Source organism: Plectropomus leopardus, chromosome 20, assembly GCF_026936395.1.
Source record: "Plectropomus leopardus strain MGB_pleo_1.0 chromosome 20, ASM2693639v1, whole genome shotgun sequence".
NCBI lineage: Eukaryota > Metazoa > Chordata > Actinopteri > Perciformes > Serranidae > Plectropomus > Plectropomus leopardus.
Window position 1 is genome coordinate 19051803 of NC_142195.1, and position 16041 is coordinate 19067843.

The 16041-nt window shown below is 38.4% G+C and overlaps 1 protein-coding gene across 2 annotated transcripts in view; it reads left to right on the top strand.

Annotated features, from left to right (window-relative positions):
• Positions 1–16041, top strand: part of sfswap (splicing factor SWAP) — a 62769-nt gene that overhangs the window by 23917 nt on the left and 22811 nt on the right. For both annotated transcript variants that reach the window (XM_042508985.2, XM_088070877.1), the window contains exons 11-14: positions 3784–3853; positions 5779–5882; positions 6012–6141; positions 10753–10949. In XM_042508985.2, the coding sequence (XP_042364919.1) occupies positions 3784–3853; positions 5779–5882; positions 6012–6141; positions 10753–10949 (501 nt within the window). The remainder of the gene's footprint in view (positions 1–3783; positions 3854–5778; positions 5883–6011; positions 6142–10752; positions 10950–16041) is intronic.

Below are 16041 nucleotides of genomic sequence, written 5' to 3' on the forward strand. Positions count from 1 at the left end.
CTGTTATCTAAAAAGGGGCATTTTGTGAATAGTCTAAATCATCGGTAGATGTGTGTGCATCCTGTTTGAAGAGCTCTGCCCATAAGGTGTATAGAATATCTATGATTCATGTTGCAAGCTTTAATTTGCCCACCCAAATTTTCAGTTCTGATTATCAAACACATTCTTTTACCAATTATAATGTTTTCAATCTGCTCTGGCATCTAATAGAAATCCTGTTCCACCTTTGGGAACCACTCGCTATTTGTTTTGTTCACATTCAGCTGCACCCATGTGGCTTATGACAGTGTGTTTGTGGCTAGTATGCGAAGGAAAGCATCAAAAAAGGATTGTATTTTAGCCAGTGAAAAATAAATAATTAGCTTATGTGAAGTCTCAAATAGACAATTGAATTTGGGCTCAGCGCAGCAGTTTTCATCCCCTTTGCTGTCAGATTATCCCTGAATAAGACAATTTAACACATAAAGTACATTGTTCTATTTTTGGCTGGGCCTTTTACTATAGTCTGACAAAGGGAATGATTACTGTTGATTTATTTTTAAATTGAGCTGACAATTTAATTGTGTTGGGAGCAAAGTAGTTTTTGAACAAATCTGTAAAAAACGGGAAAAAAGTAGAAATCCAATTCACAGCAGTATAATTCATCTGGAGAGGGGTCAACCACAGGCTGTGTGAAATTATCTGTTCATCTACCAACATGTAGAGCTGCTCGTGGGTCAGTTATTTGTCATTTACATTTTCTGATGTGCAGCAAGCATTTTTATTTTTCCATTCTGACGATAGCTGGGGTCGGAGACATTATGGTTTTGGGTTGTAATATCCCCCCGTCAGTTCATCTCATTCTTATATCTCAAGAACACCTTTAAGGAATTTCTTTTTTTTTAGCAGAAATGTCCACATGGACTTAATAATGAACTGATTAGATCTTGGTGGTCAAAGGTAAAGGCCCTTGACCTTGCGTATGTTTCATCCCGTGAATGCAATATCTCTAGCATGACTTTCGGGAACTTCCTGAAGTTTGGCACAAATGTCCACTTCAATGAACTTAGGATGAACTATTTAGAGTTTGCTTGTCAAAGGTCAGGGTGGCTGTGACTTCACAAAATATACATTTATCTTGACAACATTTCACACAAATGTCCAACAGAATAACAATAATGAAGTGATGACATGTTTGTCCAAAAAGGTCAAAGTTAAACTTTGCTGTGACATCATGTTAAGCAAAAAAAAAAAAAAACCCAAAAAACCCCAAACACTTTTATGGCTATTATTCAACACCATAACTCAGGAACCACAGGGAAGATATTTGGTTGGATGCTAAATCGGAGACACTAATCTGGTGTGTTCATCTTTAAACTGTGCTGATCATATAGTTCTTCTGGGCTTGCATGTTAAAGATGTGTGTGCATTGTCAACTGCTAGGCTGCATATGAGTCTGGATAGACATGGATGTTAACTGCAACCTGACTGAATAGCGAAAGCATACAACAGTAAGGCATAAATTTTAGTTCATTTTAAATTCTCATTGTGATCTTTAACCAGCATGGGTTTTGCAGCCCTGCTATGAAACGCTGGTGCACGTTTTCATTTAGAGTTGAGGAATGTTACTTTCTGAATTGTGTTTTGCAGCAAGGCATGTGAATTAAGTAATCCAAGGATTCTAAAGGCTAAGCTAAAGGTGTATATGTGAGCACAATCAAATTCCTGCAAACTCCAGCTGGTAAGGTCTTACGGCGAATTTCCTCTTGCTTGTTCTCCTGTGAACTTTGATTTTAGAGTTTTTTTAGGAGTTGAATTCTCCCGGGCCTCGGTGAAGTGCTATGACTGAAAGCACTGTTCAATTACAGCTGAATAGTAGGAAGCTGCATTTGAAGCATTCTTCAAACATGGTAAAATGTACCTCATGAGGTTAGACGGTTTTTCCTCTTGTGGCATTGGCTTCATCTGTGCTTTCCCTTTCATTCCATCAGTAGTTTATATTTGGGATTGCTGCTAAGAGCACTTGGTCTACAGGTATTACTACAGAGGGTTTCTGGTTATCTGGCCTGTATTCATGCTAACTTTAAGGGCTTTGTGAAGACACTTTGTTGAATCGACAAGTGATAGCTGTTTAAAAAGCTGTTTAAGCAATAACTAACACTGAAATTAATTAATCCTGATAAGATATGTACAGGGTCATTCTGTGAAATAATGGCATTATTTACATGCTGACATGTCTAGCCACCTCCCTTAACCCATGTACAATACCCATATCTCCTACTGTAACTAATCATGTTTTAAAAGTTAACATATTGTTGAAGGTATACTATGCAGGAATGTTGGTTACCATTTGTAAAAACACTTGCCGACCAAAGCACAAGTAAAAACCAACCCCAGATTCACTCTGGTTGGGTGTTTTGCCTAGCTTTATTTTGAAAGTTGGTCTCTTGGAAGCCTGCTGCTCGCTACCCTTTTACAAAGCCCTGATCTCACCTGTGAGCTGTGGGGGAACACACCCATAAATATCCAGAACATAGAAAATTAGAAGAAAATAAGAAAATACAGGCAGAAGGCAGAGTCTCTGCAGAAAAAAAACACCTCCACACACTTCTAGTCATTCATAAGTGAGAATTGAGAGGGATTACTTATGTATGAGTGTAAACTTTGTATTGTATGAAAATCCTACATTCAAGTCTTTTTACAGTTTGTTATTAAATTTCTTTCTACAATTTTTCTAACAAAAAATCACAAAGCTTTAAGCATGGAAAATGTCTTGCTTTAACATGGTGGATTGTTTTTAGAATCTTATTTTATTCTTTCAGTAATGGAATTGCATATTAAAGGACCAGCGTGTAGGATTTAGTGGCATCTATTGGTGAGGTCACAGAACTGAAACTTCCATGTGCCAAGCATGTAGGAAAACTACAGTGGCCAGCGCCTTATCTAGAGCGAGTGTTTGGTTTGTCCTTTATGGGCTTCAGTAGAAACAACATAGTTGACTCTGTAGAAGAGGACCTGCTTTGTCTATAAGTATAAATGGCTCGTTAAAAAAACAAAACAAAAAACAACGAATTTCAGTTTCAGGTGATTATAAACTAATGAAATAGATTTTATACCATTTTTGCCAATAGATCCTCATAAGACGTACCTTAAGTTGTTATAGCTGTGCACAAGTTTATAATTACCATTGTCTGCTTTTTTCTTACATCCCATTAATGTTTAGTGACAGTAGTTGGGTAAAAAATAATAAATAATAAATATGTTAGATTTCCATCTTACAAGATTAGTTCGACTCTAAAGATTCTTCTGCTGGTGTTAATGGTCTACTGACCTTTCCTATCCTGCTCTGTGCTTCCACTATAGAAGTTAGAAATACCGAGAGATTTCTATTAGGCAGCAGCAAGACTTTTCTGTTCTTCACAGTTGCTGTGAATTTGTAGTAAGGAGGCAACTTCAGAGGTGTAAACCTCTGAATGACTTATACCAACTTTTTGCACATATTACTGCTATACTTACAAAATCATCATGGAAGAACATAATGTTAAAATCAAGGACAGCAGGTTTCCATGGAATCTCATTTTCAGCACCATCTGTCTCTGTCAAAATCCTACTGGTGTACCCATATTGTGGAAACACTGTTGAAAGACACAGTCAAGTTTGGATGATATGTAGAAAAATGATATGTGGCCTCTGTTACTGCTTTATTTGTTGACCATGTACACTAAATATATGAAACTGATTGTGAGGAGTTTACTGTTTCTTTTCTTTTCTTTTTGACTCTCTCCTATCTTTTCCCTCACCCAGAGTGACACAGTAAATGATGATGACAAGCTTCAATCAGACACGTCAGTCAAAGACTCCAAGCTGACAAAAGGTACGACACTAAGAAGAAAAAAAAAACATATTCCAGGGTCATAAAAAAACTGTTTTCCTGGCCTGAGAGAGGTTTGGAATTCATAAAGTTTTCAATATACATTGTATTGGCTATTGTTTTACATGTATAGATGTTCAGATAAGCCATATATGTCTACAGTGTTGGGTCATTGATCCATTTGTACGGGGGAAGACTCATGATGGGATATTAATTTATACAGCCTAGCATACATAGTATAGCATACTTTAGGTTCAAGCAAGGTCACAAAACGACTATTAGACATGTCTATATTGATTGATTGATTGATTCGTTTATTTAAGTGTCATGCACTTAATTGTGTCCAGCCCACATGGGCTTGTAAGACACTGACGATAAGGTTACAAAAAACAAATACTATTGTTTTCATAATATGCAAACCAATAATAAACAATTATACCGGATACAGGGTTTTCTGGCGCAATGTCCATGCATTTTCAATAAATCTGTCTATAAAACAAAATTTTATTGAACAAGAAACAGCTTGCCAAAAGTAAAATCCAATCAGACCCCGAGTTTTATTGACATCTCTCTAAAAAGGAGGTCACCCTTGACATTTTGTGAAGTGCACCTATGTGTTGCTCTGATCTATTAGTATTAGCAGCTATTTTGGTGACAGGAAGGATTGATGAACGAGAAACATAAGCAAGTGCTAGCATTTTGCTTCTCCGCAAATGCCTGGGAAGTGCATCTTAAATCGTGTATGGCTGTATTGCAACATATGCCTACTCGTTTTAAACTACTAAGTCATGGAAATTTAGTAAAACATAATGAAAAAGTTGTGTAAAAGTTTTTAAAATTAATTGGTAAAAATATGTGGAAACCTTATACTACTTTCATTTCTTTATTTCTTTCGTTCAGTAAATGAGATATAAAGCCTTCGGGTAAATATGTATATATGTGAGCCCACACACACACGTTTACTGTGTGTGTATCATATGTTGGTGTTTACGCACAGCTGCCTTTGAGTCTGTTGGTATTTATGCTTGCAATTTCATTTGGTGATATTTGGCTGGAAATGTTTATGCAGAGATGAAAGAGTGCGCTTACTACAATGCTGGCGGAAACATGCACATATATGCAAATGAAGGCATGCATTCTCACAGACTATCGGAGGGCGACAGGTCACGGAGCAGGCCGTGGAAAACTAATAACGAGCCGGAGTAGAGCACAGGGAAACTATCCAGCCTTTTACAATAAAGATCAAGGTCCTATATTAAGGTCATTTCTTTAGGGAATGAGACACACTGTGTACTCTTTCATCTCTCCCAGAGCAAACACTTTTGATTACAAAATAAAAATCAATGTGACACACCACTGCTGCTTAATATCTAAACAGTTTTGGGGCCAACTCTTTCAGTCCGTCTGTTTATTTTGTCAGTCTCTGTGTAGTTCTGTTTCTTATTTTGCGAATTTTGTCAAATTTGGCACAAATGCCCACTTGGACTGAAGAATGAACTGATAAGAATCTGGAAGGTCAAAGGTCAATGTCAGGGTGACCTCATGAAACAGATTTTTGGGCATGACTCAAGAACTTTGTGCGCCCACTTTGAAACTGTGCTAATGGTAAAGATCTAATGTGTGTAAAGCATCTATGTTTTCACAGACATGGATGTGAACTGTAAGTACAACTTGACTGCTGTGCAGAGGCATACAACCTCGTGGCACTATATCTAGTTTTTTCTATTTCTCCATCTTTCTGTTCTCTATTTCTGTCCATCTCTCTTTTAATCTATCATCTGGATGCTCCTTTTCTCTTTGTTAATGCACTTGTCATTATCAAGAAGCAGCCTAATTGCTTTAGTCTACCTGTCATGAATATGTGCTCTTCTGAAATCCCTTTCTTTTCTCTAAATCACGTCTCCTCCTCTCTCTCTCTGCCATCGCAGCCTCTTTCGCCCCCATCTGTTTCGCCATCAAGGCAAAGGAAAATGACATGCTGCCGCTGGAGAAGAACAGAGTTCGATTGGACGATGACTCGGACGAGGACAAGGTCTAGTTCAGTTCTATCTATTTAGTGCACATAGATCTAAGGTTGATTTGTTATGGATAGAAAAGTGATCCTTGAAAACATATTTTTGGAACCTAGACATTAACAATAAATTATCATACATTTCTGAAGTTGCTGGAGGAGCAGGGGTTGGAATCTATAATGGGTGGAGCTGAGATGGCTGACAAGGAGGCTGCTCCTGCTAGTGCGCCAGAAGAGAAGAAACCCTCCCTCACCTTGGAGGAGTTGGAGGCAAAACAAGGTAACTTTTTTTAAATGATTGTTGGGAGATTTAAAAATGCTATTGTAAACCATATTTATCATGCACTGCTTAAAGATCAGGAAAAACCAAAATAAATATGTGAAATATGTGTCACGCCACAGAAAAATGTGTCCTTAATTACCAAGCCGTGAAAATGTGTGGGAACCCTGTCTAAGTGTTCGGAAATCTGGTCCATATCCATAGCCAAATTAGCCATAAAAAAAAAAATAGCGTAAACCCATGTTTAGCTCTGACTGCTTACTTGATAGCAAATGCCATTAGTTTGGTAGCAAAAGCCATTACGACAACAAAGAGGCAGAGGACGCCAGTGCACTTCAACTTAACTTTGTTAATTGTCTTCAAGTATAGAATGTCATGTTTCAAATTGAATCTGACAGTGTTTCCTTTTTTCCGTCCATCAGTTTGTGTATTCAGACAATCATCGGCCTCATTCTGCCTGTGTGATAGACAGAATGTTGATAAAGCATCTGATGATGGATTTGACAGTTGTTTTTTTCTCCCCTTAGCTCTGTGGCTATTTGAAGTGGGTTGCTAGAATTAAATTCTTTTGTCAGCGTAAAAGTACAGGTGCTGTTACTTTCTGGGAGGGTTGAAAATGGAGGTAAAACGAGGGGAAGAGAGGGGATGAGTAAATCCACTGAGTCTGAATTATAAATTTTCTCAACCGGGTGTACCCTGCAGTAACACACGAGCAGTGTAGTACAGCAAACAACAGTCATATATCTCTCCAAAGGCCTAATGGAGATGTATTCTCTCTATTTTTGTCTCTCTCTTTTGTTCAGTCATGGTTGTAGAATGTTACACAGTGGTTCTCTTCAATCTTTCCCAAGCTAAAGTGATGCATCAGTGAGTCTGCACTCAAACACTTGACAGTTATACAGGCATACTCATTTACGTCAGAATGCATACACGCACAAAAAGCTTTTTTTGTCCTGCAAGAGGATTACAGTCCTTTTAAATACTGTTTAAAAACAAAATCAAATTCAGCTGATCTAATGAGATCACTGTGTGGTTGGTGAATGATTTTTTTGCAAAAGGCTTCTCTAAAAAGGCTGAGAAAAAACTTGCCTGATGCATGTTGCCAATTTTATTTTTAAGGTTAGAGTCACATTGCTAAATATTCATATATTCTAATGTATCAAAAGTAATATGCTTTTTTTGACTGGAGGCTGGAAGCTATTGTACTTGAAGTTGATTCATTGCGTCTTGTTATACTTTTACAGCCCCCAAAATATGCAATTGCAACATTTTGGCTTCAAAAAATTGGACAGCTTAGCCTTTGTCTGCGTGCGTCGTTGAATGATCACAAAGCAGATGAAATTTAAAATGACATTCCTGAGAGACCTTTTCAAATCTCTGTCAAACAAAAACTGACAGCTAGCAGACACTGATGCAGTTGTGGTTATCAATAATCCATTTGTTCTTACCTGTTAACCCGATGCACAATCCTTCAATGTCAAAGGTGTGAAAAGTAAGAGTTGTACTCATCAACTCACAAAATAACCATTTTATATCTGGTAAACATGCTAATGCTTTATCATGTAGTACAGTAAATCTTTTTACCCCACATACTACCTCATCAAATTTACCAAACTATGACCAGCGTTAAAACATAGTAGCGCAGGCATTCTCTATTCAGCTGATGGAAATATTCTCCTGATCTGCTCTTTTCTTCCTAGTAGCTGTCATTTTGAGGTCCGGATGCAGTGTTTTTAAAGCACTCATTTTATCTGCACTTACTACCTTGCCATCAAAGCTTGGCTCGTAACTAATCATGGACGCATGTGCTTGCTGCATTCATGAACGTGACTACGTAGTCGGCTGATATAGAAACAAAAAATTGTTACAGGAAGGGCAAAACTTATTTTAAATTACATTTTAGGGATCTCATAGTCTAAAACTATTTTCATTTTATATATTGTGGTATTTTGACAACATTAAAAATGTTTGAATTAATGTATTGAATGAAAAAAAAATAAAATAAAAAAATGTCTGTGCACCACTGACAGATGCTTGTGCACAACCAGTGGTGGTTTTCTGGACCATAGTTGGGGAATCAGTGATTTAGTATGTTAAGGAGGAAAGAGACAAGTTTTTTTATTTGTATTTTTTTAAATCTTTTATTTATTCTCAAACATAGCACTATAAATTAAATGTTGATCACGCAATGTACTGATACCATCAGTGTTACGATTGGTTTTCTAGAGATTTTTAGATTCATATTTTTGTCTGGCCATGGTGTAACCTCTAATAGCTTGTATGTCCCAATATTTCCTATAATACTACATTCTGTATTCTGATGCAGTGTGAGGTTACCTTGCAGAGACATGATTGAGGTGCCAATGCACGAGTCAGTTGTTCGGCCAATGCCCTCAAGGCATTGTAAGTCTTTAAAGATGCTGATTTCAGCATTTCATGAGCTCTCAAAGGGCATGGCGAAAGTGCAGGAATCTCCCTTAGACCCAAAAATAGAAACTGGAAAGATGGACGGACAGAGAGTTAAGACAAATGTGCTAGTTTTCAGCGTCAAGGGGGCTGACGGGTCTCGTTTAGGTTCAGTGGAACAATTTCAGACTGTTCATGTTCTCTTTCCAAGCTGACAGACGGCCAGAGAAAGAGGCTGGAAAAGCCTAATAAATAGCTGAGTGAATTGGCTTTGCTGTGTGGCAAAGTGGCTGTCAGTCAGCAGGCCTAACTTGATCAGATAGCAGGAGAATCAGTGGCAGACAGCAGAACGCTAATCTGTATTGATGGACTGGAAAACAGCCACACACACCAAATGCAGTTTACAGTGATAAATACATGAAACATTTAGGTCCAACATTTCCTAGTGGATATTTCATAATGGTGGTAGCAGACTTCAGAGATATAAGCTAATGTAACATATACTGTAGGTTACACACACACACACACACACACACACACACACACACACATATATATATATATATGAAGCATAACCAGTGCTAGCTGACATGGGAGAATGAACGATTAAAACTGGCCCAGTTGAAACAAATTCCTAAAAACCTTTCTCCATTTTTCTCTCTTAGATCGGTCAGATGACCAAGATTACTTTTTTGTGTCTATGTCATAAGCAGTCCTTCTTCTCTGTTTCCTGGCACATTAGTAGAATGAATAAAGCATAGCCTATACCACCAACTTCTAATGAAATTTTGCTTTGTACAGCCTATTCTGTTCGCTCTAAATCAGTAGAGGGAAACACGACAAATTTGCATTTCTAATGTGTTAAATTTGCCTGACAATTTAATGGAAAGAAAGCTACAGTTAGCAACTTATTGCTGAACTTGATGGAGCATTTATCAGCCAAAGGTTTCAGGAATTGGTTGAGACCAAAAGCAGAGTTAAAAAGAGAATGAATGCTGTAGGAGCTGATATGTTAATGTCGTGTTCACAGCTTGTTTTCATTGCCCCTTAAAGGCCAAAAAAGACTGTTATTGCAGGTTTAACTTATGATTATTTTATTTATCAATTTGTTGAGTACTTTTTTGATCAGTGGCTTGTTTTTTTTAGGTGTAGACATTGCTATACTATCAGGAGACTGCAAATTCTTAATTGAGAAGTTGGAATCAGAGACTTGTTGGCATTTTGCATGATAAATAACTTAAATGACAAATTAGTTGTGAAAACTGTCTAGTGATCAATTTATCAGTCATCAGTAAATCAGTTTATATATTACTGGACAAAAAACAAACAAACAAACCAAAAAAAAAAAAAACCAAGGTTGTCCACCATGAAAAGTTATATCAAATTAGTCTATTAATACAATATTAACACTTAGCCTGGCTAGCACTGTGCATTGTGTCACTGTCTGGGGTACAGATGGATTCTGCTCCACTTGGCTATTGTTCACACTATACTCAAATATGATTTGCCTCGGCAGCTAGCCTATTTTTAACCCTGAAGAGATAACAGTAGCCCCAGCAGTTGCATAACTTACACAGCTTGTTTTCCACAAGCATTTGCTTTGTACTTCATTGTCTTGTCTTGTTTCCTTTGCCGGCTTCATCCTGTTTCTCTCTGTGACCCATCTCATTCTTGTGCTCTACGTACCTATCTATCCCCCACCCGTCTCTGTAACTTCATCTCCTTTCTTCATCTCTCAAAACCATGCATATTTTCCATCCTCCGTTTTCACTCAGATGTTTGTCTCGTCTTCTCCACCCACATGTTCCCTCCTACTTTGCTATACAAACCTTGGATGGCATGAAATAACCTACTACCAGAGATCTTATACTTTCTGTCCTGTTGGTCTCTGATATTTTTGTTGTTTCTTAAACTCTCATGTCTCACTCTCAAGTGCCTCTATTTGTGTTTTTTCTCCATCTTGTAGTTCTTAGCCTTTTAGAGATCATTTACTTGTGGTCAGGAATAAGTTAGCTGGTTAAAAAAATAGAGCATAATTACTCTTTCCCTCCTTCTCTCTGCCATTTCAGTCATTTCCCCCTCACTCATAGCACTGTATTAGATGTATATCTTGCTGCATTAAGAACAGATAATGGACTATCATTATTTTCATCCTCCTCCAACCATATCTTACCTGTTATTATCCCCTAATTTCCCTGCTTTTAGCCAAGCAGAAACTGGAGGACCGTCTCGCAGCTGCAGCCAGGGAGAAGCTGGCCCAGGCATCTAAGGAGTCCAAGGAGAAACAGCTACAGGCAGAGAGGAAGAGGAAGGCAGCACTCTTCCTGCAGACCCTCCGCGGCCCCTTTGCTGGGGAACCTGAGGCCAAGAGAGCTGAGCTTGACTCAACAGCACAGTTTGAGGTAGGTGAATGGTTGATAAAGAGGGATCGGTATTTGTCATACATTTATGCGTCTTAACATTTTAGACGCTCAGCCAAATCACCCTTACTCAACTCGTGTTTGAATCCCAAGTATTTGATTCCAAATAACAAGCAAGTTTGATGTATCACATATTGAAACAGGCACAGTGTATGGGCAGTATATTGCATTATCTCGAGAGTGCTATAATGTATGCAGAATATATGCATTTAATGACTCCCATTACTGTAGGTCCCTGTTAATCTCTGAGACCAATTGTCTGCATTAATTTAGACATCTGTTAGCCAGATACAACACTCAGGCAATAATAAATAGCAGGGATTCAAGTTGCATTGATGAATCACAGTCTAGGGAGGTTGTGACTCGACACTGTACAGTTAGTGTGTATAACTTTGTGAAAGTATACTGTATTAAGATTTACACACTGCAGCCCCATTATTTTAATTTCTCAGTCTGTAGACAACATTTCTGGGCCCCAGATGCACTGACTGATATACATATGGATATAAAATTCCATGTTTAAAAGAATCATTTTGCACCAGGCCAATAGAAAGTTTTATCCAAAGTATTGTTCTAATATTTTAGTACCAAGGTGCTTTATCTTAAGCCCTTTTTACATAGAGATACCACAACACTACAGCAACAAAGAACCTTCATGAAACCAGCCATGCTTTTTTACACAGAACCAAACAATGCAGGCATAATGTTGCCCCAGTGTGTGATTTTAAATAGCATGCTAGGCTTCTTCTAATGTGACATAAAACTTAAACATTGGGCAATGCTCTCTAAACAATTGCAATGGAATAACATGGCAATAGGAGCTCCCGCACCTCATTGTCTTCCCAATTTGAGGACATTTTCAGTTGTTCTCCTTCATCTTTGAGTTTGGTGCCAGCTTACTGCAATGGGTGTCATGTAAAATAAGTCATCAAAACATCACACCCTTCTCATCGTGCCGTTTCACACTTTTTACACCAATGTCTATTCTGTGCTGTTTCTAGTCCTGCTGCTGACTTTAAGACGGAACAACTCTTTCCTTTCTCCTGTGTTATTACCTTTTATACAGAACAGTGAGACGGAATAAAGGAGCAACATACCTGCCCTGAACAGGCAGTGTAAAGAGGCTTTTGTCTGCAGTTTTGGACATCAAGAGTGAACTTATTTTGGGCCTCACAAATGTCACAATTGTCTTGTAAAGGGAGACAAATTCCCTCTTGGTATTACTTTTCCATCTGAAAAAGGGGCCAAACTGGGAGCTGTGAGTCACATTTTGCTAACTGCAACAACCTGCTGTTAAAACACAAATAGGGGTAGCCAGTGATGTCTGAGGAAAGATACTGTGTCCATTGATTGCACATTTGCATTTAAGGTTTTTTTTTTTTTTCATCAAATTGCCGCTTGACGTTCAGCGTGCATTGATTCAGTTTTATTCGTAAAGGTTGGCAGGTTCATTCTTTTCCTCAATATGCAGAAGCATGTAATTTTAGCACAGAGCATGCCAGCGTAAACAAATATTTTGAGCTGACATTCATACAGAGTTCAGAGACTTGTTATCCCTCCTTGATGTTTCTCCCTTCACATTTAATATTACCTGCAACTCTGTATATAAATGTATTTTAATATGTAGCTGGATAATTCAAGGTAGAAAAATCACACCCATGAAAGAGAAACGTTTGTCAGTACAACTGAAACATGGAGCCTGACACATAAAGTTGTAAGAGCTACACCCCTGGATGGACCTGTCCACCGTGAGGTTAATGGCTAATTTTTGTTGGCTCTGTTTTTTCTATTCGGCCTCTTATTTTTGTTGAACTGCGGTCAAGTGGATGTTGAATAAAAGGTACAGCCAGCTCTGTACTAAAACAGCCTCAGTCTTTATGGGTGAGTAGGATTTCAAACGTGTTGTTACCAGATGGCATATTGTGTTTTCTTTTCTATGATGGATGATTATTGATTATGTACAAATGAAGTTGCAGGCGCCTACAGCAGTAAGTACCTGTCTGCATTTGGCAGTAGTGATGGCAGATTTCAGCTTATGTGATCGTGCAATCACAGATGAAGAGATGAATGTTTCTTAGGGAATATATTCTTGTAAAAAAAGCCCCACATATCTGTGAATGCTGGGACACTGTGTACATTTAAAGGTCAGCTATATGTGACAGATAAAGTACATCACACGTTGTTATTGAGATGTTGTTGAGCTCAATCTGCGCTGAGGCTAAGCTTAGACTGATTTCCATGTATGAGCAGCTTCAGGCTGGGCTGTGACAGCAATTCCAATCAGTCATTGCTTAAAAAGGATGTGGGATTTGTATGCTGAATAGGTTGTTCACTATGCAGCTGTTGGCGTTGATACTGAAGCGTACTATCTTTTTGTTGACTCATAGTGTACTGTTTTCAACAAAGACTGGCCCAACGGCAGAGGGCTGAATCCTTCCCAAGATCTAAAAAGCTTTTGTTGTTGTTGTTGTTGTCTTTGTTATTGGTATGAATTGTTGTCTTTTTGGCTTTCATCCCATAGATATTAGTGGGTTCATGTAAAGACTATACTGTAAAGGCTGCTGTATTTATCCATACAGAAACAATGCAGAGTGGGCGCTACGTAAAGCTGGTCAGTGAACATTCCTGAAGGCAGAAGATGGAGGAATCTTTTTGTCTTTTTTTTGCCAGCAACAGAAGATTTTTTTTGCTGTTGTTGTTTAAACAGTGTCTGAAATATAACTTTTTGACTCAATATTGAATGTGACAATAAGGTATTACACTGAATTTAAACGTCAAGAGGAGGCTAGACCAAAATTTGAAGCCAAGATATTTCAACAACTCACCACCACAGCCTAAACATGTGAAAAACTGCTTGTGAAAGGAAAGAACAGAAAAAAATAAAGCTATAATGCTCAGGTAGCAACATCCAGGGCGGAAAAATAAAGCCAATGTAAGAGTTTCAAAGCTGCAGTTCCTCGAAGGACCATTTGAGACTGTCTCAAGAATCTAGTCAATCCCCATGTTGCTCAAAATGCACAACTTTACAGCAGAAATAAATATGTTTACACCCTGGTACAAAAAACGGTTTTGGTCTGTATAGCTAATTTCCCCTTTCATGACAACTGTAAGGAGGTAAATTTTTGTATATAGCTCATTTATTTTTATATTTTACAGCGTAAAGTAACGCATAATTAAGAACAGGGCTGCTAGTGTCCTCACCTTCTCATTGAGATCCATCCTTTGCTCCTGCACAGTGCCAGCCATGCACCCAAATATGGTCCCTTTTGGCTCCAAAAAACCTAGATGGCAGTGGCCGAAACAGCAGACTTCAGTCCATTAATAAGTCCATTTTTTTACAGTGTATAGTAATGCACTCCTGTTGACTATATGGGAAACTGAAAATCTACTTGCATTTGGTGCTTGGCGGTTTAAATTTGTACCCTATGTTAAAACTTTCTGTACATATCCATTCTTGTAATTATCAAGAACATACCACCTGCTGAGATAAGTTGGGCAGATGTGGGCACACCATAAAATGATCAAATCAGCACAGGCTCAGAGCCCTTTGCTACATGTTATTTTGCGCATTCATTAAGATCCATGGCATTATTAGATGAGCATCTGAAGAGAACTACAGAGGAATCAGAGGTGGAAAGTGTGGCTCCTGACAAAGAAAGACACAAATTGAATTGTAGAAAGCTTTCTTTCTTCTGTTGCACCTATTTCCCTGTTTTGGTGCCCCAGAAATAATGCAGGACATGTCTTTTTAAAAATTCAAAGCTTTGTTCAGTTTCATTGTAGCGCTGCAAAAATGCAATTTTTAAAAGCCTTTTGTCTGTCATATTAAACAACAGACAGGTAAGGATACTTTATAGTGTAAATAAGACTCGTTGGTGGTCATTTGATGTGTAGATTTCTTGTCCATTTGATGGGTGTTGCATGTCAGCTCCTCCAAAGTGACGCGTGGTGTACTGGCCTGTTGCCAGTTGGGCCAGGTGGCGGTGGGCAGGTCCCTGTCACTATAGCAACAGCTCTGTCAGTCTTCTCCAGATGTTCTGTGGCTTCTGCTGTGGCCATCAGAGTGTACATACCCTGAAGGAACTACCTATACCAGGTCATTGGCCTCCTATTGAATAAATGTATGTTGTCGGTAAATGTGTGGGCAGTTGGAGATTGTGAACCTGTGTTGGTTGGAGCAGTGTAAGTACTGTATATCTTTAAGGACTTTACAGAGAAAATCAATTGTGATCCAATCAACACTGGTAATTGTCAACATTGGGTGGTCCGTGTTAAAAATAGACTTTCCATCAGCATGGATGAGATGTGCTGGGGAGAAACAGTAAAATGGACAGCAACATGGACAATTACATAAAAAGATTTAAGCAATTGCTTTGAGCACAGTGTTCTTCCTTTTTTTATTCCTTGATTCTATTAGAGGGTATGAGGGGTACAGAGACAATGCTAAAATTTGATAAATAGGACAGAACAAGACAGAAGAAGTGCTTTGAAGAGCAAATGTTGCCTTAATTTGGGGAAAATGAAGGGAGAGCAGTGGGGCTGCCCCCTTGAAAGTCGATTGAGACTGGAATCATAAGTCAGAGACCCTTAGTCGACTGAGATAACTTCAAATCGAGCATTTGTTTTTCTCATCGCAATGTACTGGGGATGTTTTGGGATGTCCCCAGATGTGGCTGCCGAGTGATTACTCTTGACTTTCACGCTACTCTTTGCAGCTGCAGACAAGGCAGCGGCACAGAGGGAGAGAGAGACCGCACCATAAGGTGAAGAAGTGGTGAAATTACAGCTCACAGCAAGTAAATGTGATACAGTCTGTCTTTTGTTAATATTAAGTGTCTGCAAAAAATGTTGTTGTTGTGCGTTTGTGAACTATTGTATCAATGGAGTCTGGCTTTGAAAATGGCATAGATATGTCTAATTTCTGTTGGAAAGGGCTATCTTTTTGAAAAGTCTATGTGGATGCCTGTGACTTCAATTCATCAACAATTTTCTCCAGTTTTAAACTCTTCGTTCACCTGAGGCATGTGATAAAAAAAACACTGGTAATATGCGGTAAGTAATTCATATGCAAATG